Below are 26,738 nucleotides of genomic sequence, written 5' to 3'. Positions count from 1 at the left end.
GTTCGTATGCTAAAGCTTTTCTAATGTCAAGTATCATTTCCTTAGACCATGAGATTGTGCAACTCCCGGATACCGTAGGAATGCTTTGGGTGTACCAAACGTCACAACGTAACTGGGTGACTATAAAGGTGCACTATAGGTATCTCTGAAAGTGTCTGTTGGGTTGGCACGAATCGAGATTGGGATTTGTCAGTCCGTGTAAACGGAGAGGTATCTCTGGGCCCACTCGGTAGGACATCATCATAATGTGCACAATGTGATCAAGGAGTTGATCACGGGATGAAGTGTTATGGAACGAGTAAAGAGACTTGCCAGTAACAAGATTGAACAAGGTATCGGTATACCGACGATCGAATCTCGGGCAAGTACAATACCGCTAGACAAAGGGAATTGTATACGGGATTGATTAAGTCCTTGACATCGTGGTTCATCCGATGAGATCATCATGGAACATGTGGGAGCCAACATGGGTATCCAGATCCCGCTGTTGTTTATTGACTGGAGAACGTCTCGGTCATGTCTGCATGTCTCCCGAACTCGTAGGGTCTACACACTTAAGGTTCAGTGACGCTAGGGTTATAGAGATATTAGTATGCGGTAACCCGAAAGTTGTTCGGAGTCCCAGATGAGACCCCGGACGTCACAAGGAGTTCCGGAATGGTCCGGAGGTAAAGAATTATATATAGGAAGTGCTATTTCGGCCATCGGGACAAGTTTCGGGGTCACCGGTATTGTACCGGGACCACAGGAAGGGTCCCGGGGGTCCACCGGGTGGGGCCACCTGCCCCGGGGGGCCACATGGGCTGTAGGGGGTGCGCCTTGGCCTACATGGGCCAAGGGCACCAGCCCCAAGAGGCCCATGCGCCAAGAGAAGAAAAAAAGGGGAGAGTCCTAAAAGGGGAAGGCACCTCCGAGGTGCCTTGGGGAGGATGGACTCCTCCCCCCCTTGGCCGCACCCTTCCTTGGAGGAAGGGGCAAGGGATGCGCCTCCCCCCTCTCCCTTGGCCCTATATATAGTGGGGAAAAGGAGGAGCAACCATACCTAAGGCCTGGAGCCTCCCTCTCCCTCCCGTGACACATCTCCCTCCTCCCGCAGCGCTTAGCGAAGCCCTGTTGGAATCCCGCTACTTCCACCACACCGTCGTGCTGTTGGATCTCCATCAACCTCTCCCTCCTCCTTGCTGGATCAAGGCGTGGGAGACGTCTCCGCTCCGTACGTGTGTTGAACGCGGAGGTGCCGTCCGTTCGGCGCTAGGATCATCGGTGATTTGGATCACGACGAGTACGACTCCATCAACCCCGTTCTCTTGAACCCTTCCGCGCGATCTACAAGGGTATGTAGATCCACTCCTCCCTCGTTGCTAGTTGACTCCATAGATAGATCTTGGTGACACGTAGGAAAATTTTGAATTATTGCTACGTTCCCCAACACGTCCTCCTCCTGCTCTGCATCCATGGCACTCATCTCGAAAGGTATTGTGCCTCTCCCGCATTAATCCTGCTTCTGAATCGATCTGCACAGCTGATTTTTGCCTATTTCTCTGTTTGCCTGCAGGGGAGGTACCGCTGGAGCTCTAAGGCGGCCTCAAACACCACCGATCTGGTCGGAGGTTGGGCAGATAAGGCCCTGCGTCTCCTGCTCCTTCCCATGTGCGTGTTCATCCCAGTCTCTGACTCTCTATCCAGACTTAACTACGTAGCAGCTACCTAGTATGGATATGATTACGAGCTAGACGGATTGGATTATGTAGCCTACCTCAATGCTTAATTAGTCTGGCGGTTTCTTGCACGCATACATGCATGCATCATGGTAGAGAATTGAAATCACTAGCTCTAGCTACTTCGTGGTTGAATGGTTTGCATTGCAGTGTACGATCAAATTCTATACATCTAACATTTGATGAACTAGATGCAGCTTGCTTTTGATTCAGATGATTTATATCTATGTATGATGTGTTAAAAAATATCTGTACGAGTCCTGCGTAGGTCATCGTTGGAGGAGAGGATGATGGTGAAGCAGTAGAGGATGATGGTGCCCGGCCATGGTGAGCGAGGAAGCCCCAAGATTGATAGGTGGCTCCATCCTGTCGTAAGTTCAGATATCGCACATCCTGTATGTTGTGCAAATCGGAGAGATCCAGAATGCTTTTCTCATGTATTTTTGTTATCTCAGGTATGGATTTGGGGCGTATTTCAAGCAGGTAGTAACCTACTCTGATGCTTTTGGTCTAAGAGGGAAGTGTGCCACCCCTATCCTCAAGCAGGTAATAATTAATCATTTATGAGCTGATGGACAACAATTACTCTATTCTTCCACCATTGCATCACTCAATCAAATGTCATCATGTATCAATGATGTGAATATGTGAAAAAAATTGTCTGTGCTCTGTTTTCTTATTTGGATGAAAACCAGGCAGTGTAGTTATTTTTTATAGTTTATACACATACTGCATGATTAATTAAAGGTTGTAACCTCACTATCACGCTAATGGACGCAAAAAAGAAGAGTGGTAGTACTATCAATGGTTCAGTCAGCGCCCCAACAGCGTCTGCACTACTTCTGATATTGTTTTTCAGTAGCTTTTTCTGCACCTTTCTCTTTCAGTTCTTAGTGCTGCTGCCCCATGAACACATTTTTTTAATTTGACTGTACATTCAAATGAAGCCTTTGTTAAGTATACACTCCAAAATTCAGTTAACAGTAGCCTAACTGAATTTTCTGTTTTTGAATTTATAAACTCACTTTATATTCAGTTTATAAATTAATAGTAGCGTCAAAATTAAGTATCATCCGCATGGATCAACTGTTATTTTATTTTATGGAGGATAAAGTTCAGATCATGAATAATGGCATTACAAGTGAACTTGGCACAATTACACATGTCCTGAACCTCATTGAATCTGACACTAGCAAGTCTTCATTGGCATGCAGGTACTACTTTTACATTGTCATGACAGGAACAATTAATTTGACATGTATCATTAGTACTGCTAAAACATTTCTTTCATGTTTCAACAAATTTGGTGAAGTCCACTTCATATGTATTTTGCATATATGAATTATCTCCTGTTGCTTTCTAAGATGTTAGTTCTTTCAGTTCTAGCCCTCCTATCTTTAATTCCTGGCTGCTGGACTACCTGCAGAACAACGAGTTCATTTGTGGCAGCTATCGCTGTGAGCAGTCCATCCACAACGCGCTCCGCAGCGTCTTCGCCGGGCACAACGAGATCCTCAACGTCTGGAAGTAAGTCACCGGCCATCTGTTTCCTGATGAATTTTCTTTCTAGCTCAATGTGATCGGATCTGACTAGTACGTTCAGATTTACTCTTGTTTTCTTTTCAAATAGTACTAGTAGTCTATATTCCAGCTGTGCGACTACCTGTAGCCACTTGAACCGATGAGAATTCTTCAAGCCTACCTATAGCCACTTGAACAAATGTCTATCTTAGATATGCTCATCTAAAAAATCCAAGTGGAGTAGTATACTGGTAGTATAGTATAATAATATTATCAAAAGGTAAATGCCATGATTATTTAGCTCTGTCAGATAAATACTCGTCGAAAGTGGGCTCCTAGCTATCAAAATTCATTTCCATTATAATCTTACTCATACAATATTCACAGCATGTAATTCTAGAAATATATGCTCATATCTAGTTCTGCATAAAAAATGACAGTATTGACATGTTATAAATAGTTTGTTTGTGTTTCTATTTATTTTGTTACATTTTGCAGGGATAAAGTGAAGAAAAAGAAGAAAAGATTACTAGAAGATTAGTTTTAGGATTTTCTTTTATTTCCTTGCAATTTTCCTTTTATTGGAAACTTGTAAAGACACTGTAATATTCTTACTATAATAAAAATTATGATTCTATTTCATTTTTTGTTTTTAAATTATTTTTCCTTATAGGTTGTTTTCTGTAAATTTAGATTTTTTTGTTTTCCAAATACATTACTAGTGGCGCATTTAAGCCCTTATTAGTGGCGCACCTTCCTTTATTACTAGTGGCGCACCTATAAGGTTATTAGTGGCGCACCTGGAGGGAATACCAGTGGAGCACCGAATGGTATACTAATGGCGCACCACATGGTGCGCCATTAGTATCTGGTATACTAATGGCGCACCTGTGGTGCGCCATTAGTAAAAAATTCTAGTGGCATGATACTAAAGGCGCACCGGTGGTGCGCCATTAGTAGGCAAAACCGGTGCGCCATTAGTAGGCCTTTTCCTAGTAGTGTTTGCCGCAGTGTGGCATCAGCCGTAGTTGTGAAGTGCCTGCCAGAGTAGTGCGTTGGACGAACCACAGTGGAGCAGCTGCTGGAGACCATGAGAATGAGGGGCGGCGCCAGAGGGAGAAGCCAGGAAGATTTGCCCCTACCCGTCGGCCATGTAGCCTAGCTGGACACAGCATCATCGAGGACAAGGCCAGATGGGACCAGTGGCGACGGCTTGCTGGAGGAACCCTAGTGCTGCAGGCAGGGGATCAAGGTAGAGGGAAAGGGGAGAGGAGATGCAAGCGGGCAGGGCAATGAATGCTTGCGTGTTTGTTTTTACTTGAGGGTCAGGTGTTACACGGGCATCAGCAGTTGCATTTTGAGTGTAATATAGGCAGATAACAGAGTCAGTTCACTATTCCCCTTCCCTTCATTTTTTTGTGAGGTTCTACCCGAAACACCCCCCTCCAAAGCGAAATTAGTTAAGCCCAAGCCCATAACTCAAAAATGACTTCTTTATATCTTTTATGGCTTATTTTGACAATATGCCCTGAAAAGGCGGAATCAAACTGGCCCTTAACATGCAATTCAATTGTGCGTGCAATGATGAATCACTCCTGCCTGCTATCTGTACATTTAGGCATCATCATACATGGCATAACCTAATACATGTGCATTCCATTGTAGAATCTGGAATATGCATTGTTTATGTTAGTTCATACGTTGCACATGATGTTTAAATGCCCCTTAAATCTGGTCAGTCAAGTGATGGTCTTTAAGCCTCCTTCTTTGCTTCTTTTCTTGATATGTAAGATTTGATCACACATCTGTGCAATTGCTTGTTTGCATCAGCCAGCCATACAAGGACTGTTTGCTTTGATTACTTGTTGTTCTTGACCTAACACTCTAACAGAGCTTGTCAACGATTTAAACACTAAGGGCTGCTATAGTGGGGCCTTGTCTAACTCATAGGTGACATAAAGGTTTGGCTGTACACTACCGTAGGCAAGTATGTTAGGAAAGTATGCATATTTATCTTCCAAGGAGACGAGTAACTAGTTGACATAATTATGTGGTGTTGTTTTGTTATAATCTCATCCTTTTGTGTTCACAGACTGGAAAGTATGCATATTTATCTTCCAAGGAGACGAGTAACTAGTTTGTGTCACCTTGGAGAGGGGGGTGCAATGAAGATAAGATTGAGGATTTCCAAGTACAAGATTTTAGGAAGGAGCCTTGCAAGAGAAGTAGGAGCTACGCTGAGCCTCTTCAACCTGCTAAGGTAAGTCACTGTATGCAACTCAACAGTTCAATTCCTTGTTTGTTTCAGGCATAGTTAATTTTCACTTTTCAATTGCTTTATTTGTCCTCAGTTAACGAGATGCCCAAATAATCATGCCTGATGTTCGGTACTTGTATCACTATTTGTTGACATATTTAAAGGCCTTACCATTTAATTACTCTGCCGAAGTGTGCCTGAAGCTTTGAAGTCTATTAACCAACTATTATTGCATGAGGCTCACAATCTAGTTTATACTACGCTAATGATTGCATAGTTTTGCCTGCTGTAGTATGTTTGTATGAAACCCTCTACTGTTCATTATGCTCCCTAAGACTTTAATTGAGGCACAGAATGGCTAACTGCTTGCTTACTTATACGCAACATACTGTCTAAATTTGTAACTTGTCTGTGTTTTCGATTGGGCCCCAACATCATGCTCCTCTGGTGAGCTAAGAGGGATTTCTGTATGCAGGCTGCACAGACTATCTTTTTTATAATTTTTAAAATATCACCTGCTTATGCTTCATGACGTGTAACATTTTTTTGAAAAGTGACGTGTAACATTATTGTTAGTTCTGTTTTGCCATGTAGTACAAAATAGTGTCTTGTTCGCTTCACTATTGCAACTATATTTTTGCCCTAGTCATGCGTACTTACAGAAACATTTTAGGATGAAGTGACATCAACACAAAGATCTGCGAGCAGTGCGGCATGGCCGTTACCGAATGATTATGGATTGGAATTGGAATGTGCTGATGTTCTCGAGCATCAACTAGAGGTGGCAAGACAACGTGTACATGGTTGTCAATGTATAATCAACAAGCTGAGACTGGACATGCAGGTATTAGATGCAGGAGTAAAAAAAAATGAAACAAGACACTCAGGTAACCATGAAGGAATTGGAGATTTTGCAGACTGAAATTTGTGCTATCTGAATCTGACCAATCCTATTTTCTGAAGAGATTATAGTTCAAATGGAGTTAAGTTGATGCGCATCCATGCTGTATGAGCTGTATTTGCCCAGTGTATGTAATTTGCTGTTTGTGTATGCTTTATTATCACCTGTGCCGAACCATAATGCCCAGTGGGTATAATCGGCTGTAATTTCTTTATTGTATAGAGTAGGATTATTCTACCTTTCTATGCCTTGATCTCTTTGTAGTAATAGTGTAGGCTTTTTAGAGGTGATAGTATTGAGTAGGATAATTCTTTGAATATGCTATATCGTTCAAACGGGGGCCAATTTGCCCGACCATGGCCCTTCACGGGCAGTCGGATCCATGGGCCTTCTACGTCTCGTAGGATCCATGGGCCTTCTACGTCTCGTAGGATCCATGGGCCTTCTACGTCTCGTAGGATCCATGGGCCTTCTACGTCTCGTAGGATCCATGGGCCGCCGGCTCATTTATGGGTCTTGTACGGGCCTTTAATGGGCCGTAGACGGGCATTTAGTGGAATCGTACGTTTTATGGGCTGACCATAACGGGCCGTTAATAGGCCGTATTTGGTGATGCTATGAAAATGGCCCAACAGATTAACGGTCCACAAACGGGCCGATTGTAACGACGAGCTGAATTTGGCCCACAAACAGAAAATGACAATAACGGGATGTAAGTAACCGAATGCTGCAAATGAGCCCAAGAATAAATGGGCCCTCAAAAGGCCGAAAGTTAACTTGGGTTGGAAACTGCCCAACGGAATAACGGGCCGTTAATGGGTATAAAGTGATACACTGTTCATTACGGGCCAGTTTCACCATGGGCCATTAATGGGTGTAAAGTAATACGCTATTCATTACGGGCTAATTTCAGCACGTGCCGCTAATGGGCCAAGAGTTACAAAGGGCCTCATATGGGCCGAAAGACGTCATGGGCTATACATGGGCCAAAAGTGAAAACGGGCTGGAATCATATTGGATGGCCCAGATGACGCTACTGGGCCTAATTCGGATAGGGCGTAACGGGCCTTGGTTAGCGGGCTGTAATGGGCTATATGCGAACAGGCCGTTAACAGGCTTTCCATGGGCCGGCCCGCCAGCTTTTGACCAAGTCAAATGGGCCGGCCTATTCACAGGAATGGGCCACTGTTGGGCCGTGCCACGTGTCGAGGTATCATAGGCGCCTTCTGTCCAGTGAGTGGATGACATCTGTCCCAACGATGAGCCGACACGTGTTTCCTCTAGACAATTGTGATTTTACATGTGGAAAATCCCCATTGGTCAGGGCTGTTAACGGGTTATCGGATCCAAAACCCAACCCGATAGCTTAACGGCGTTCTGTTACGGTGGATGCCACGTGTCGGTCACCCTTGATGAAAGCACTTCTGTGACGCGCGATTTATTGTCATGGAAGTGGACACTTTCGTGATGATAATTTTGGTAATGTCATGGAACACTTCTATGACAGCACAGGTATGACTATCTTGATTCTGTCATAAATTTGTCGTGGATGTACATGCATGACAAAAAAAGCGACCTACTGTGACAAACACGTATCATCACGGAAGTGTATTTTTTTGTAGTGAAGAGATGATGTAGTTTTCAATTATGAACGTAGGAAATGTCATCATCGGACGACGAATGTCTCCTGGGGGAGTGCGGCTGGTGCCATGACGATCGAGGTCTGTGCAATAGGCCTCACCTGGACGATGATCGGCGCTTCAGCATTAAGCTCGAGGAGACCTTCGAAGTTGAAACGGTACGCAACGATGACAAGTGTTTTTTCATAATTAAGCATGACTTCAACTATTTCAACGTGTAATTTTCATCTTTTACAATTCGAGTATAGCTTATCCCATGCCATGCAAGATGCTATGTCTCGGAGAGGATGGATTTTGAAGACCATGAAAATTATGAAACAAAGAAAATTCACCTAAGGACTCATCATGATGTGGATTTTGAAGTAAATCTGTATAATTCTGGGAGCGTAACCCATTTTGGTTGCAAAAATTGGGAAGCATTTTGCAAGATGTATGGTTTTGATGAGGGTATGCTTGTCACCATGGATCTTGGTGATCCTGACATCGACCAAGACAATATGGACATTTGGGTCCTTGTTGATACGCCTCCGGTTCTACCGCTATGTGAGTTTCTCAAACATAGTTAATTATTAACTAATTTATATTGTTCATTTCAAAATAGTTGACAACTTATTTCCATTGACAGCTTATTTTGATTGTTCAAACAATGTGCGGAACATGGTAGACAAAACGCACTACACCGATGGCTCCAAGTTAACTTATCAGGAGAAAAATCATCTGGTCGGATTTTGTACCGATCTTGAGAATTACAATATCTACACTCAAACTCCTCAACATTATGGTCAATATGTGCCACTAGTGCATGTGTTGAACTATGGTAACTACCATGGAGATACCCTGGTATGATTTTTTACTATTACGACATCCGTGCATCTTTTGCATACTTCTAAAACTAGTACATCAGTGCTAACTATGAAGTTATTACTATGTTTTTCAACAGAGAATCCCAGAGGATTGTGTGCCTCATTTGATGTATCAGAATGGCAGCCTTCGTGTTTTGAACATATATCCAGGTCATCCTACGAATCTCAACTGTCCATACCGGATTTCTAAAAGAAGTGGAGACATGCTAATCAGAGAATGGAAAAAATGTATGGACAGTCGTAAGGAGGTTCCTGGAAGCAAAAGGAAGCGCCACACAAGAATTGGAGACAGGATTATCTCCATTCTCCATAATGGAGAGTCAGGGTCTATATTGTTTTATGCTATTTTACCTTAAATAGGGTATTTAGGTCCTGCCTAATACTGATGATCATGTGTTAAGAACAATTAAGTAGGGTTGGTTCGATGACTATCAGGATGATGATCGTATGACTTGTTACTAATAACGAGTAGAAGTTGTATGATGATGATTAGTAGGACTTGTTATTATGATGATGCATGATGCGAGCATGAAGAGTTATTATATATCTGTGGGTGAAATGAACATGGATTGGATTGAAGTGAAGGCAACATGCATGTGGTGCATGTCGAAAGTAGTACAGTCCAAACTTGATAAAGTTAGGATTAGTATTACTTTCGACATGCACCACATGTTGCCTCAGTTCAATCTAAGTCATGTTTAGGCATAGCAGTAGCAGTAGCACGGAGATAAGAGAGGACACATCTCTCAATTATCTCTGAATGCAGTATTACTTTCGGCAAACTCGCTACTCGCGGTCTCGAGACTTGTAATGTTCTAACTTTGTTCGGTCTTTTGAATTCAGAGACTAATATGATGAATTGTATTCGAAGACTAATCTTCTATTGTATTTGATGAATCTGTTGTTTATATGTTGTGTTGTCTATATTCTGTGCAGTAATATATTTTGTAACATGTGCAAATATCAGAAAAGAAAAAACAAATTCCTAATATTCATACTAGTGGCGCACCATACAACACATTAGTGGCGCACTGCTATAAAAATACTAGTGGCGCATTATCTATTAGTGCGCCATTAGTAACCCAGAGCACAAGGTAAATATGGCCCCCCTGGGAGGCATACTAATGGCGCACCATGTGACTTACTAATGGCGCACTGCCTGGTGCGCCACTATAGTCTGGTATACTAATGGCGCACCAGGGGTGCGCCATTAGTATATGTTACTAGTGGCGTGATGATAGTGGCGCACCTGTAGTGCGCCATTAATGGCCAAAATAGGTGCACCACTCATAAGCCTTTTCCTAGTAGTGATTGGCAAGGTGCTCCTTCAAGATCTGGGGGTCGGCACGAATGGCAGCCATCGCGACCTCATCCGCGCGTGCGGCCGCGATTTGCTTCTCTGCTGCGAAATGCTCCTTGAGGTCCTGGCTATACTGCGTGCACCATGGCTTAGGCCGACGTTTTTTTGGTGGAGGGGTTGGTGATTTGGGTGGAAGGTGTCGCACTTGCGCCGATGGTCGGGGCATGTGGGATGTGGAAGGAGGAGGAGGATGGGGGTCTGGTGTGGATTACCTGCCTGTATAGAGGAGGCCGAGCAGCGTGAAGGAGGGTCGCCGGCGAGGAGGCGGCGCTGCAAGCAAGGAGTGAAGGTTTCAACTTGGAAAGGAAGGCGAAAAGAGGGGAAATGTGGCTTTTGGCAAGGGGGAGGGGGCGGGGAGGTAGATATTTCCGTGGAAGCCGAAAATTTGGAATCGCTTCAGCCAAAAAACTGCCGTGCAAAGTGTCATCAAACACGGTCCCTTATTCAGAACTGTGTACGATATGTGGGCATCACAAACGATTTAGATAGCTTAACCCATGTGTGATGAGTTTGAACGTCAAAAGTGTTGGTTCGAATTTCCATGGTTACAGTGGTCATCCACATCATTGTATAATTTGGGTACACAAAGGAGACTACAACACACCCACACTTCTTAATCGAGCAAGTTCAGCAATTAAACAGAGCTAGCTGACCTAAACATTACTCTAACAAATTAAAGACCGGCGCTCTTAATTAAACAAAACAAAGAGTACTACTATGGCTTGTGCTCGTCGATCTCCGCCGCCGCCTCCATGTCCAGCTCGCGCCCGACAGTCTCCTGGGGAAGGGGCTACATGGCATCCATCGCACCATACTTGACAAGCATCTCGCCATCCACATCCGTCATCTCTTTGGAAAAGGCCACCATGAGCTAGGCGTGGGCGGACGCGATCTAGGCTTGGACGGGCTCTGTCGTCGCAAGGTATGCGGAGGAGGAGCGGACGGCTGCTCGAACGCTCTCGGCGATTGCCAGCTCTTCGGACGTGGGTTGCTGACCGTTGTCGAAGAAGCTTCGTTCGATTTGTGCGGTGACCACCAGGAGCTGGGCGTAGGCGGCCTCGACATGGTCGTGGGTGGCCTCCATCAGGGCTAAGGTCACCGCTGCGGAACGGACAGCTACTGTGTCGTTCTTGCTAGTGGCTATCACCGAGGCAGATGTTGGTGCCGCCACCTGAGAAGCAACAGCGGCTGTTTAGGCTGCCTTTGCCACCCGGTCGCAAATTGTGGCCGCACTCATGCACCTTGTTCGCACGCGCATGGTGGCTGCGGTCGCGCTCTCGCCAGAGTGGGCCACCGAAGTTACCCTCACAACACGGATCCACGTGCCCATCTTTCACCAGAGACGATTGAACAGTGAAATGATATTTGGGGAGCAAGCTAGTGTGCTTGAGACGCCGGTTGTGGATGGTAGCCGACGCACCTTTGAAAGTGCAACTATCCCTAGGTGGTTTTGGTAATTCATAACAACATATAGCTCATTGAGCTAATGCTATTCCAAGATGATTATCTCAGGAAAGCTCAATGACTGGCATGGCATGGATGTGAAAGTGGAACCCTCAAAATGCTAAGGACAAAGGATTGGCTCGAGCTCAAAAGCTCAAGACTCTTCATTTTATATTTTAGTGATCCAAGATCACATTGAGTCTTTAGGAAAAGACAATACTATCAAGGAGGGATGAGGTGTTGCTTAATGAGCCTCTTGCTTCATGTGCTTAGTGATATGCTCCAAAAACCCTCAACTACTTTCCCATATCCACTTATGACCTAAACCCTAAGCCAAACTCGGTCCTACCGATTCTTTCTATCCGGCGCCACCGAGTTTCACTTGTCATAAGCCACTGCCAAACCCTAGCAATTCGGTTCTACCGATAGGGATCTCGGTCTCACCGAGATGGGATTGCAAACTCTCTGTTTCCCTTTCGTAACTTTTCGGTCTCACCGAAAGAGCGGATCGGTCCCACCGAGATTGCAATGTAAATTCAGTGTTTCCTTTTTGTAACTTTTTGGTCTCACCGAAAGAGCAAATCGGTCCCACTGAGTTTGCCTGACCAACTCTCTGGTTAGCTAATTACCAAATTCGGTCTCACCGAGTTTGTGTAATCGGTCTCACCGAGATTACGTTATGCCCAAACCCTAACCATATCGGTCCTACCGAGTTGCATGTCAGTCCCACCGAAAATCTCTAACGGTCACTAGGTTTACATTTTCGGTCCGACCGAGTTTGTTGATTCGGTCCCACCAAGATTGGAAAACTGTGTGTAACGGTTGGATTTTGTGTGGAGGCTATATATACCCCTCCACCTCCTCTTCATTCGTGGAGAGAGCCATCAGAACACACACAATTCCAACTCATATGTTCTGAGAGAGAACCACCTACTCATGTGTTGAGATCAAGACATTCCATTCCTACCATATGAATCTTGATCTCTAGCCTTCCCAAGTTGCTTTCCACTCAAATCTTCTTTCCACAAAATCCAAATCCTATGAGAGAGAGTTGAGTGTTGGGGAGACTATCATTTGAAGCACAAGAGCAAGGAGTTCATTACCTACACACCATTTGTTACTTCTTGGAGAGTGGTGTCTCCTAGATTGGCTAGGTGTCACTTGGGAGCCTCCGACAAGATTGTGGAGTTGAACCAAGGAGTTTGTAAGGGCAAGGAGATCGCCTACTTCGTGAAGATCTACCGCTAGTGAGGCAAGTCCTATGTGGGTGATGGCCATGGTGGGATAGACAAGGTTGCTACCTCGTGGACCCTTTGTGGGTGGTTGCTTCTTCGTGGACCCTTTGTGGGTGGAGCCCTTCGTGGACTCGCGCAACCGTTACCCTTTGTGGGTGGAGCCCTCCGTGGACTCGCGCAACCGTTACCCTTTGTGGGTTGAAGTCTCCATCAACGTGGATGTAGGATAGCACCACCTATCCGAACCACGGGAAAAACATCCGTGTCTCTAATTGTGTTTGAATTCTCCAAACCCTTCCCTTTACATTCTTGCAAGTTGCATGCTTTACTTTCCGCTGCGAATATACTCTTTGCATGCTTGCTTGAATTGTGTGATGATTGCTTGACTTGTCCTACAATAGCTAAAATCTGCCAAGAACTAAAATTGGGAAAAGGTTAAGTTTTTATTTGGTCAAGTAGTCTAATCACCCCCCCTTCTAGACATACTTTCGATCCTACAAGTGGTATCAGAGCTTTGGTCTCCATTTTCTTTGATGTCCATAGCTTTTGGTGGTCATAGCCTTGGTTTCACAACCTAGGAGAGTATGGCGTCTAGCGAGGGAAACTATCACCGTAGAGATCCTTACTTTGATGGTACTAATTTTGCTAGTTGGAAGCATATAATGAAAATGCATATTCTTGGACATAACCCCGCCGTTTGGGCTATTGTGTGTGTTGGTTTGCAAGGTGACTTCTTTGATGGGAAAGAACCAAACCGTGAAGCTACCGCGGATGAGTTGAAGATGTTGCAATACAATGCTCAAGCTTGTGATATTCTCTTCAACGGATTGTGCCCCGAAGAATTCAACAAAATCAGCCATCTTGAGAATGCAAAGGAAATTTGGGACACTTTGATTGATATGCACGAAGGTACCGACTCCGTCAAGGAATCCAAGTTGGATGTGCTTCAAAGTCAACTTGACAAGTTCAAAATGAAGGATGGTGAAGGTGTCGCTGAAATGTACTCTAGGCTTGCTCTCATCACAAATGAGATTGCCGGCTTAGGAAGTGAAGAGATGACCGATAGATTCATCATCAAGAAGATTCTAAGAGCCTTGGATGGAAAATATGATACCGTGTGCACATTGATCCAAATGATGCCCGATTACAAAGATCTCAAGACAACGGAGGTGATTGGAAGAATTGTTGCTCATGAGATGTCACTTAAGGATAAAGAGGAACTTCACAACAAATCAAGTGGTGCCTACAAAGCCTCATGTGAAGCCCCTACATCATAGAGTGAGAAACAAAACTTCAATGAAGAATTGAGCTTAATGGTGAAGAACTTCAACAAGTTCTACAAGAGTAGAAGCAAAGATAGAAGCTTCAAGTCAAGGTCCTACAATGACAAAAGATCTTCTAGTCGAGAGCGAAACTGCTACAGTTGTGGAAGACCCGGACACTATTCCAATGAGTGTACGGCTCCCTACAAGAGAAGAGAAGATTCTCCAAAAAGAAGAAGCAAATAATCACCACCAAGAGAGAGAAGGAGTAGAGATGATCGTTATGAACGAAGATACTCACGGAGAAGCAAGGATTCAGAAAGGAAGGAAAAATCTTCAAGGAGCTACACAAAACGAAGACATCAAGCTCATGTTGGTGAATGGGTATCCGGCTCCGACTCCGACAGCCACTCCAAGAGAAGTTATCACTCCGACTCCGAAGATACTCAAGATGAAGGTGTTGCTGGTCTAGCACTTGTGTCAACCAACTCCTACGACATATTTGACTCACCAAATGAAGGAATTGGATGATGCTTCATGGCCAAAGGTCCTAAGGTAACCCACCCCGAGTATGTTGATTTCAATAGTGATGAAGATGACTTGTTAGGTGACGATTTGCTTGTTGACAACTCTAGTGATGAATACTATGATGAAACGTCAATTAATCATGCTAATCAAGATAAAACGAATGACAATGATAAGGAGAAGATTGAGGCTCTAACTAAAGAACTAAACACTCTTAAGTTAGCTCATGAAACTATCTTCGAAGATCATCGAGAACTTTTAAGAGCTCATGAGAAATTACGCTTTGAAAAGCTCAATCTTGAGCAAGAGCATGAGTTCTTAAAAGCAATCAATGATGATCTACGCAAGAAAAGTTCTTCTTACATTGCCAAGCGTTTACTCTTATCCACTTACATGCCTCAAGTCAAGTCTAGTAACAAGAACAAGAAAGATTCTTCCTCTAGTAGTAACAATGATCATGCTAAATCCAATATTGTTGCTTCTAGTAGTTCTCTTGATTCCACTAATGATTCTCTTAGCCAAGTTACACTTGAGCAATAAAATAGCTTATTGAAGGAAATTATAGAGAAAGGAGTGTACAAAAGCCTTGCCGGGAGTAAGCAATTCGAGGAAATTGTGCGCAAGCAAGGAATGCACCGGAAGAATCAAGGTGTTGGTTTTGAACGAAAGTTCAATGCCAATGGAGTTGAGTGGGAAGAAGATCAATACCCCGAGACAAAGTTTGTTCCTCAACAAGAGAAGTATGATACTTCTTTCAAGGGGACACAAGCTCAAGATGATCTTCCACCACAAGACTACAAGCAAAAAGGCAAGGACAAGCTTCAAGAGGAAATTGATGCATTTGAAGAAGCTCCTAAGACCTTAGTCAAGTGGATTCCCAAGACTACTTCAAGTTCCACTTCATCAAGTACGACTACAACTCCAAGGATTCCCATCAAGATGGTGTGGATCCAAAAGAAGAAGAACTAGAGAGTTCTTGAGGGTGACTCCGCCAACATACTTCACTCTTATAATTTTGGCAAGAACAAGTGCAATCAACTTCCACATCTTGCACTAGTTCAAGGAGTCACAAACACTCTTGTTGGTAAGACAAGGGACAAGGTAACCTAAAAGTTTTCATGGACGTCATCTTGTGTGTGCATCACTCTATGTCTATGGATATCCTTGTTTGTTCCTTGTGGGACTAACCCATGTAGGTATTGAAAGTGCAATTCACTCAAATGGATAGCTCCAAGTGATCTACATCAACATTGAGCATCCACATCTTCAACATCTACATGAAGTCATCATCGACAAAACCCGAGGTTAGTTCATCCCTCTAAGGGGGGATATCACATCTAGGGGGAGCTTTACTCTAAGACTTGAGCTAAAGCAACTCTAAAGATGTGAACACAACAATGCTTTACGTAAAAGTGGTAACCCCACTCGAGCTTAAACGATGAGTATGACCTATGATCAAGTGTTCTCACTTGAGTCCTAAGTCAATATACTCATATATAGATGACCTTGTCATCGCAAATTGCTTGATAGATGCTAGAATTGGTTGTGCATGCCTTGTCACATATTTCATTTGCCATTTTATTGTATGAGCATGCTGGTTGCATATTTTACTCATTCGAGGACATCCACTTGTTGTTTTGATTGTTTGGTTTTATTTCCTTGTGCCAAGTGGATGGACAAGAAGGCCTAAGAACCTCCTCTAGCTATCTATGCTTTTCTCGTCTCAAATTCTATTCATGCTACATCACAAAATTTGATCAAGTCAGATTTGAACCACTCTGTGTGAGGAGCGCTCGGAGTCCCCGATTCGTCATAGACTTAAACTTCCAAAACCTCTTTATGATTCTCAGTCTGACCGATACCCCACTTTCGGTCCTACCGAGATCATTAAGTTGATCTAGGTTTTCGATCTCGGTGCAACCGATTTGAACCTTTCGGTCACACCAAGTTTCAGTAACTGCTTGCAGTTATGAATCTCGGTGCCACCGAGTTGTTCCACTCGGTCACACCGACAGGGTCGGGCTATATATAGTCACGGGCAAAAATTTGGAAATTTCTCCGAACCCCTTCGCCCGCGCGATGGCCTGCTCTGCCAACTTGGTCTCCGGATCGTCTCCTCGCCGCCAGCCGCCTCCAGTCGCTGGTCTCCATCGCCGTCAATGGAATTCTACCCCGCCGTTGCCGCTGTAGCGAGTCTCCGCCGAACTAGGGTATGGACTCGATCTTTGTGCTATTCTCCAATCCGATTCTTAGCACATTGTGATCATCATGATTCTTTCCATGATTGAAACACTCCTATCCAGTCAATGCATTCGTAGATTAGTTATGATTCGAAAATTTTAGGGTTAGGTTTCCGCCGAAACCATCTCGGACCCACCGACTTGAAAAACTTGGTCCCACCGATTTGGCTTATGCCATTGCACAAGTGAGACTCGGTCTGACCGAGAATTACTTATCGGTGTGACCGATTTTGGAACTCTATGAAACCCTAGCAGTCTCGGTGCCACCGAACTGTGACTCGGTCCAACCAAGTTCACTAGTTTAGGTTCCAAAACTGCTTCGGTATCACCGAGTTTGAAAATCGGTAGATCCGAGATGATTTCAGTGGGAAACTAAAACTAAGTTTTTGGATCATTCTTTTGCAAAAATCTCTACATTTTGTGATGCTCATCCACTCTACCTCATTTATAAACTGTTCATAGGGTCAGCAGTCAGCTTGTTCGTTATGTTAGATCAGAGTGATAGCTAGAATGTGTCAGAACAGCAAGTGCAGATGAGTGAGGGCACTAGTCCCTCAAGTTCGTTAGATGATGGCAGCAGGAGTACTCCTAGCAATTTACCAAAAGCTGCCACCAGACAGAGGAAGAAGAGAACTTCAGATTCTGAGGATGAAGATTATGTGGCAGAAGAGGAAGCCACATGAAAGAGAGTTGAGCCAGCACAGGGCACAAAGCCAGGCCTGAAAGTCAAAAGGCCAGCAGGCAGGCAGCCTATGTCAAAGGCCAGAGCTTGAACTGAAAAGCCTGCACCCAAAGAGCCAGTTGCTGCTGAAGGAAAGAAGAGGAAGGAAATGTTCAAGAAGACCGTAGCCAGAGTGCTTGGAAAGGCTTCCATCATGGAAGAAGAGGAAGAAGAAGAGGTTGCTGCACCAGCACCTAAGGCACCTAAGCTTATGGGTGATGCTATCAGGACAGGGGCTGCTGGATCTAAGCCCAAAGAAGCACCCAAAGCTGCCTCCAAGCCAAAACCAAAGAGAAATACAAGAAGCATCCCAGCTGCTGAGAAGAACAAGGCCCTAGTGCCTGAAGCTGCAGAAGAATATGATGAAGAGAAAGTACTCAGAAAACTCAAGCCCAAGATCCCAGACCACAATGATGCTCATCCTGTGGCTGAGGATATGAAGCTCAGGAGAGATTCAGGGCTGAGGAAGTGGAGAGAAGCAGATCCGTATGCTTCAAGGAGAAGGACTGCTGTTGACTATAGATTTCACACCAAGGAACAGCAGGACTTCTATGAGACTGTTTTGTTGGACAAGAAGCCAATTGTATGTGATATGAGATGGGTCGACTGGGAATATATCAAGGAAAACGAAGAGCACTATCCTGGAGTGCAAGACAGCTTCATAGCTTGTGGAGTAGCTGACTTTGTTGGGCAGAAGCTCACAAAGTGGAATGAGGAGCTTATCACGCAGTTCTACTCCACAGCACATTTCTACCCAGATGGAAGGATCACTTGGATGTCTGAAGGTACGAGGTACCAATCTACTATTAAGGAATGGGCAAAGTTGATCAATGCCCCAGAGGAGCAAGCAGATGACTTGGATATCTATGCCAAGAAGAAGATGGATCATAACTCTATGTCCAATATGTACAAGGAAATTCCAAACGAAGCTCTTGAAACTTTCAAATTTGGCTCAGTGCATTATCTTCTGTCAGGGCTGCCAACTATCAATTGGATCTTGAGGCACACCTTATTGCCCAAGTCAGGTGATCACAAGATGATTAGAGGCCATGCAATCAATTTACTTCATGTATTTGATGTACCTCAGAAATTCAAGGTCATGAGCCTCATAGTAGAGAAAATCAAGAGGACAGCAGCAGACCAGAAGAGGAGCTGTGGATATGCCCCTCAGATTCAGGAGCTCATCAACTCCAAGATGGGCATGGGCATATACTTATTGGACAAGGAACACTTGCCCATCCGTCCAGATTTTGAAGATAATCAAGTTATTATGACTAAGAATGAGCCATCATCTGCCCAAGCACAAGCCAAGAAGGAGAAGGCAAGGAAGGAGAAAGCTGCCAAGATGCCAACTCAAGAGGAGGCATCTGAGTATTTCTTGAAAACCAAACAAGAGCAGCTTGGTTACCTGATTGCATCCACCTTGCGGATTGAGAAAGGACTAGCCACCCTAAATCAGAACCAGACAAGCCTAGAGAGAATCATGGAACAAAAGTTCTATGACTTGGATGTCAAGGTGACAGAGATTCAGACTGAAGTGGAGCAGCTCCAAGATGATATGCAGGAGAGGAAAGGGAAGACAACCAATGATGCCTTTGCCAGAGTGCCACAAGGTCCGAGGTCGTCTGCAGTGCCAGTTGCTGACACCAGAGCCACCACTTCTGCACCAGATACAGCCTCAGTTCCACCAGCTCCAGCATCTACTTCAGCTCCAACTCCAGCGTCCACCTCAGCGTCTACAGAAGCCTTCGTCCTTGGAGTGATCCGGACTCCACCACCACCTGAAGATCAAGCCTGAGCGTCGATCTAGCACTATGCATTTTCTAGGAACTTTTTGGTAACTTGTTGCCAAAGGGGGAGACAAATGTATAGATCATAGGCTTCGAGAGAGAGAGTGTTGCTTTTTTCTCTCTTGCTTTATTTGGTGGTTTTTCGAACTTTGTTTGCTTTTGAGTGCTTGAGATACTATGCTTGTAAGACATTGATGATCATGTGTTTATCATAAGCTACACTTAATGTTTGCTTAATGCTATTATCTTATCTATCTTATGTGATCATTCACTATTCTTGGTGATGAGTGCATATATTTCATTCTTATCATTTTAAGCGCTCCACCAAGATGTATGTGACATGGAAGAGTAACCCATGACTCTAACTCTTTGTGCATTTGCAGTCCAAAGCAAATTTTAAATATGCACAAATTTAGGGGGAGCTCTTACTTATCACATACTTCTCAAAGCGACGATATATTTCATGCTTATTATCATTTGTCGAAGCTTTGATCTATATGTTGTCATCAATTACCAAAAAGGGGGAGATTGAAAGTGAAACTATCCCTAGGTGGTTTTGGTAATTCATAACAACATATAGCTCATTGAGCTAATGCTATTCCAAGATGATTATTTCAGGAAAGCTCAATGACTGGCACGACATGGATGTGAAAGTGGAAACCTCAAAATGCTAAGGACAAAGGATTGGCTCAAGCTCAAAAGCTCAAGACTCTTCATTTTATATTTTAGTGATCCAAGATCACATTGAGTCTTTAGGAAAAGCCAATACTATCAAGGAGGGATGAGGTGTTGCTTAATGAGCCTATTGCTTCATGTGCTTAGTGATATGCTCCAAAAACCCTCAACTACTTTCCCATATCCACTTATGACCTAAATCCTAAGCCAAACTCGGTCCTACCGATTCTTTCTATCCGGCGCCACCGAGTTTCACTTGTCATAAGCCACTGCCAAACCCTAGCAATTCGGTTCTACCGATAGGGATCTCGGTCTCACCGAGATGGGATTGCAAACTCTCTGTTTCGCTTTCGTAACTTTTCGGTCTCACCGAAAGAGCGGATCGGTCCCACCGAGATTGCAATGTAAATTCAGTGTTTCCTTTTTGTAACTTTTCGGTCTCACCGAAAGAGCAAATCGGTCCCACCGAGTTTGCCTGACCAACTCTCTGGTTAGCTAATTACCAAATTCGGTCTCACCGAGTTTGTGTAATCGGTCTCACCGAGATTACATTATGCCCAAACCCTAACCATATCGGTCCTACTGAGTTGCATGTCAGTCCCACCGAAAATCTCTAACGGTCACTAGGTTTTCATTTTCGGTCCGACCGAGTTTGTTGATTCGGTCCCACCGAGATTGGAAAACTGTGTGTAACGGTTGGATTTTGTGTGGAGGCTATATATACCCCTCCACCGCCTCTTCATTCATGGAGAGAGCCATCAGAACACATACACAATTCCAACTCATATGTTCTGAGAGAGAACCACCTACTCATGTGTTGAGATCAAGACATTCCATTCCTACCATATGAATCTTGATCTCTAGCCTTCCCAAGTTGCTTTCCACTCAAATCTTCTTTCCACAAAATCCAAATCCTATGAGAGAGAGTTGAGTGTTGGGGAGACTATCATTTGATGCACAAGAGCAAGGAGTTCATTACCTACACACCATTTGTTACTTCTTGGAGAGTGGTGTCTCCTAGATTGGCTAGGTGTCACTTGGGAGCCTCCGACAAGATTGTGGAGTTGAACCAAGGAGTTTGTAAGGGCAAGGAGATCGCCTACTTCGTGAAGATCTACCGCTAGTGAGGCAAGTCCTGTGTGGGCGATGGCCATGGTGGGATAGACAAGGTTGCTACCTCGTGGACCCTTTGTGGGTGGTTGCTTCTTCGTGGACCCTTTGTGGGTAGAGCCCTTTGTGGACTCGCGCAACCGTTACCCTTTGTGGGTGGAGCCCTCCGTGGACTCGCGCAACCGTTACCCTTTGTGGGTTGAAGTCTCCATCAACGTGGATGTAGGATAGCACCACCTATCCGAACCACGGGAAAAAAATCCGTGTCTCCAATTGCGTTTGAATTCTCCAAACCCTTCCCTTTACATTCTTGCAAGTTGCATGCTTTACTTTCCGCTGCCAATATACTCTTTGCATGCTTGCTTGAATTGTGTGATGATTGCTTGACTTGTCCTACAATAGCTAAAATCTGCCAAGAACTAAAATTGGGAAAAGGTTAAGTTTTTATTTGGTCAAGTAGTCTAATCACCCCCCCCTCTAGACATACTTTCGATCCTACAACCTTCTCGCGTAAGCCATAGGCGTACTATACACCGAAGGTGCTCCAAGATATTTTGTACTACATCTCACACCGTTGCTGATAATAAACTGTGTGCGATCTACTTGATTTTTCATATTGATTTGAATTACATAATGGGGTCACATCGGCAATGGACGGTGTTTGAATTGCTAGACCTTTTATCTGGAGTGAACATGCAACTATATGTGTGTCGTAAAAGAATTGGAATTATTCAGAGTTCGTTTGAACATTTTGTACATTAAATTGGTTTTCTAGCCATTTCAGGTGAACAATTCAAATTTGAACTACATGCACATCCTCCAGTGCATATAAATTAGTTGAAAAATCAAATATGTGTCCTTGGGTGCATGCTTAGGTCCCATGCAAGAAATGGGAATGAATTTCAAACACCAGGGCACCATTGATTTTCAGCAAAACATTGAGATGCCTGGTTTTTAAATTCTAGTAAATCCAAAATACTATTAACCATTCACGTGACGCCACGTGTCTTGGTTTAATTAATTGTAGGAGGTGCCATGCGGACAGCTGCTTGACCTTGACTGAATGGGAGGCGTGTGAGCGTTGTCCCGTAGGCTGACCGAGAGGCGTGCAAGCTGTCCTCGAGTGCGCAAGCTCACTGGGAAGCGTGCAAGCTGTACGCTGCGCATGCTCACTGGGAAGCGAGCCCTTTTACTTCCATGGCCGCTCACCTTGCTTGCATCCTCTCCATTAATGGCGCCCAAGCTGCAGTTTAATTCAAATTTTGAATATAAAACACTCATCGCAAATGTTTTAGTTAGAACACCCATATGCAAACCGACAGCTTCCCCAGGGAGCCAAGAGAAAATGTGCCGAGCAGGATTTCTGCAGCTTTTGATCGCAAATGTTTTAGATAGAACACCCGTATGCAAAGTGAGAGCAGCGCAGGATTTGTGCATCCCTTCAACGCAAACAGTTGTTTTGGATGACCCGTGTGCAAGCACATACAAAAAAGTTGGTAAGATCTGTCAATCCTTGTAACACTGTGATTTATCAAAATATGAAGTTAAAAATCACTAGCAATATCTAATTTCTGCAACTAAAATTCAATAATTAAGCCTAGATTTCATTCATAGATTAACCGGTCGTTCTTAATTTATACAAACAGTTCAACTCGAGAGCTAAACCGACCAAACTTTTCTCCAACTGTTGCCAACCACGTATTGATATAGCTAGTTCAACTATATATACTAGCTAATTTTAAGTACGTTGTACTGTTTGTCGGAGTAAATGACCACGGGTAGCCTAGCAGGCTCCCCCTGGCTCTTCAAAAAAATTATAGGCCGATCAAGCCTTCAAACATCCAAGACGTGGGGCCGCCTTCCCCCGGCTGGCTACTTCTCTGGCCGGCTGCACAAAGGCGGCCCAGCCCTAAAATCCTTGTGAAGGAAACCACGAGAGGGCTGACTCCAAGAAGCCGGCCGCAAGAAGGCCGACTCCAAGAAGCTGGCTCCCCCCAGCAGGTGGCCAAGATCGTGCCCTCAGATTCTGCACCCACATAACGATGATGAGACGGGGTGTGGCTACAGGGAAACCTGCCACCCCCGAATCCCGGGACGCGCATGGCCACAGTGCGCCGTACGGGGCAGCCATCACCTGTCCGGCGCGGCACTGTTGCCATGTTGACCACGACGACACCCACGGCGAGCTGTCAGCACGACCCATGGGTGGCGGGCCCCCTCAGCCAGGGAGACGCCTAAAGACGGCCAGGCCTCCCCCAGTCGGCCTGGCATGTGGCCGACTCCCAACAGGTGGCTAGTTCACACCTCGAAGGGGCGCCCCATTAAGGAGATAAGATGAGGTAAGGCTACAGCAATAAGCCGCCCGGCGGCGGTACTGTAGCCATGCTTACCACGACGAAGCCCTCGTCACCAGAGGCGAGGCAACAGTAACCAGCGTCCGACAAGACCCAAGAGCGGTGGGACCGGCCCGTCGACCAGAAGGCTGGCAGCCGGCGGGGTCCACCAGTCGGCGGGCCCATCGGTCGGCGGAGAAGCCGGTCGGCGTAGACACAGACGGCTAGGGCCCGCGCCCAGCCGGATTACCATTGTACCCCTGGGGGTAGGCCTATATAAACCCCCAGGGCACCCATGGAGAGGAGGCTTTTTCGAGTAGTTTTAGACACAACACTGAGAGGAAGAATGGGCCAGCCTTGCCCTTCTTCATCCTTTCACCGAACAGCTCAAGGAGCCTCTTGTAGCTGTTTGCTGATCTAGTGACCATGCGGAGACCCCGCAGAGCAGCAGTAGGGCTGTTATCTCCACGGAGAGCCCTGAAGCTGGGTAAGATCCGCCGGCGTGCATGTCTTCGCCTTATCCCGTTCCCAGGCACCGGCGATGTTTTACTGGCTCCCACAATGATAAGCCATCCGTTGGCATATGTCGCACCAACCACCCGACATTTGGCGCCCACCGTGGGGCCAGGTGCACCGTCATCCGGAGACCTGTTCTGGACGGGAACCCTCTTCCTTCCTAGCGCGCGTAGCCAGCCCGGCTCGCCCGATGGCGCTTGCCCCGACGCGCTGCAAGGCATCGCCGACGCCTGTGCAGCGAGCTGCCTCGCCGACCTTCTTGGCGAGGCTCGCATCTATGATGAGCCCGCATCTGACGTGGGCACAGGCTGCCCCGAGAGCCACCTCGTCAGCCTCCTCGACCAACTCCACGTCTCCAGCGAGCTTGCCGCGGACTTGGAGTCGGTTGGCTCCACCGGCCCGATGCTTGTCGACTCTGACACGGCATCGCTTGACGCCTTCCCCTCCAACGTGGTAATCATCAACGACCCTCTTCCTCGAGCCGACAGTAGTGGCAGCGCCATCACCGAGGTACTGGCCATCAGCCACGGCGCCGCCTCTGGCGAAAACCCCCACGACGCCCTGCAGACGGCGCTGCACGACTTGTTTGCCCCCATCCCGGCCGATGCCAACGCCAAGACACTGGAGGCGCGCCGCCTCGCCCTCGTTGCGAAGGGCCAGAAGCTAGCTTCCATGAGACGCCTCGCTGAAGCTCACCAGCGCGAAGTCGACCGCGCCACCTTCGGCACGCCGCCTCCTGACGGGCCGAGCCGCGTCGACATCATCAAGAAACGCGGTGCGGCTATCGCCGACGTGCTGGGTGCAGACCGCCCAGTCTATGCCACGCCACTCGAGAACCTACGTGCCGCCCAGGCGGCCGCAGACGTGCTGAATGGACTGGGGCCCGACGAGCTCCCCTACATGACCAGACGCATCCAGCAGCTTATCGACGCGGCCACAGAGCGGCATGAAGCTGGTGTCCGCGCCGAAAGTCCTCCCCCGCGCCAAGAGCACGCTACAACGTCCCGAACACCTACTGCGGGCAACACCCGCGCAAGGAAAGAAAATGAGCCGGCTGCCAGCCGATGCCGGACTCGAATCTCCATCAAGCGTGACGCTGAAGGCCGCCCTCGAGCTGTGGAGTGGCGGGGCGACCCTCCACCTCCTCCGCCTCATGGGGAGAGATATCCTACTCCGCCGCCTGTCAGGCATCCAACTCTCAGCGGCCGACTGGGTCGCCGGGAAGGAGTCGGCGAGAATGACGCCCGCCACCGGATCGACCGCCTAGCATGATCCCTGGCTCTGGAAGAAGAAGATGATGTCGGCTCGCCTTGCTTCAGCCCCCACATCCACGACGAGCCCTTCCCCAAAGGGTTCTCGCTCCCAAGAGACACGCCCAAGTACAACGGCTCCGTGAAGCCGGAGGACTAGTTGATCAACTACTCCACCGCGGTCAGCATCGCGAACGGCAACAGGCATGTTGCCGTGAAGTATGTCCCCCTCATGCTCCAGGACACAGCGCGCACCTGGCACAACAGCCTCAAGCCTTACAGCGTCAACAGCTGGCTGGACTTCACAGAAGCCTTCATCCGCAACTTCACCAGCACCTACAAGTGGGCTCCCAAGCCCCGACAGCTCTCCTTGTGTGTACAAGGGCCCAATGAATCGACTCGCGACTACCTCACGCGTTGGGCTGAGCTCCGCAACTCCTGCGAAGGGGTGCACGAAGTTCAGGCTATAGAGTACTTCACTGCTGGGTGCCGACAAGGCACCCTCCTCAAGCACCGACTCCTTTGCGACGAGCCGACTACCCTCGACGAGCTGCTGGTCATAGCTGATAAATACGCCACGGCCGATTCCTTGATGAAGACCGAGATTCGAGTAGACGCCTCTGGGAAGGTGCTCGCTCCGAGTCCCAAGACGTCGGCCGGAGACTCCAGCCGACGCCCGTACCACAACGACCACAAGCGCAAGGCTCCCGTGCCGCCTTCCACCAGTCGGCAGGTGGCCACAGTCGAAGAAGAACAAACCGAAGGGCGGCCCACGCCCAAGAAGCAGAAAGGCAGTAGGCCGGCTTGGCAGCCGGCTTTCTCCTATGAGCAAGCACTTGATGCTCCCTGCAAGTTCCACAGCAGCGTGAAGCCTTTGAACCACACGACCCGGAAATGCCACTAGCTCACGCGGATCTCCAAGGGCGAGGGGATAGCGCCGCCTCCGCCTACCGGTCAGCCGCCTCCGGCCCCACCGCAGTCGGCCGCTCGACCAGCAGTCGGGGCTATTCAAGACGAGTTCCCTGACGAGCATGCCGCCCACTTCGTCTTTACAAGCCATCCAGAAGATCAGCATAGCCGGCGCCGACAGCACCAAGAAGTCAATGCAGTTCCTCCAACAACCCCGAGTTCATGCACTGGTCAGAGAGGCCTATCAGCTGTTGCCGGACTAATCACCCAGAGGTGATGCCGTCTCCCGGCTCTTACGCATTGGTTTTGGACGCCACCCTCGCAACAGAAAGGCGAGCTGCCCGTTTCTCCCGCATGCTGATAGATGGTGGGAGCAGCATCAACATATTGTACCGTGACACCATGGAGAAGCTAGGCATCAAGATGAAGCAGCTCATGCCTAGTCGGACTGTGTTCCATGGGATCGTAC

General features: G+C 46.6%; 1 protein-coding gene across 1 annotated transcript; it reads left to right on the top strand.

Moving 5' to 3' along the window:
• Nucleotides 1–2,042: 2,042 nt before the first annotated feature.
• LOC147965396 (heptahelical transmembrane protein ADIPOR3-like) lies at nucleotides 2,043–3,780 on the top strand. The gene is made up of 4 exons (XM_087527904.1): nucleotides 2,043–2,089; nucleotides 2,174–2,264; nucleotides 3,145–3,245; nucleotides 3,738–3,780. The coding sequence occupies exons 1-4, from the start codon at nucleotides 2,043–2,045 to the stop codon at nucleotides 3,778–3,780; spliced, it is 282 nt and encodes a 93-aa protein (XP_087384030.1).
• Nucleotides 3,781–26,738: the final 22,958 nt, after the last annotated feature.

The sequence above is a fragment of the Triticum urartu genome, chromosome 6A (genome assembly GCF_056163025.1).
Source record: "Triticum urartu cultivar PI428250 chromosome 6A, HENAU_Tu73, whole genome shotgun sequence".
Lineage (NCBI taxonomy): Eukaryota > Viridiplantae > Streptophyta > Magnoliopsida > Poales > Poaceae > Triticum > Triticum urartu.
Note: the sequence above shows the minus strand (reverse complement) of the source record. Positions and strands in the feature narration are given on the sequence as shown.

What these genes read in the sequence shown, in the direction of transcription:
- LOC147965396 (XM_087527904.1), top strand. Translation starts at nt 2,043, where the DNA reads ATGGTGAGCGAGGAAGCCCCAAGATTGATAGGTGGCTCCATCCTGTC. An exon ending in ATAGGTGGCTCCATCCTGTC is followed by an intron (nt 2,090 to 2,173) that starts GTAAGTTCAGAT and finishes TTGTTATCTCAG; the next exon opens with GTATGGATTTGGGGCGTATT. An exon ending in GAGATCCTCAACGTCTGGAA is followed by an intron (nt 3,246 to 3,737) that starts GTAAGTCACCGG and finishes TACATTTTGCAG; the next exon opens with GGATAAAGTGAAGAAAAAGA.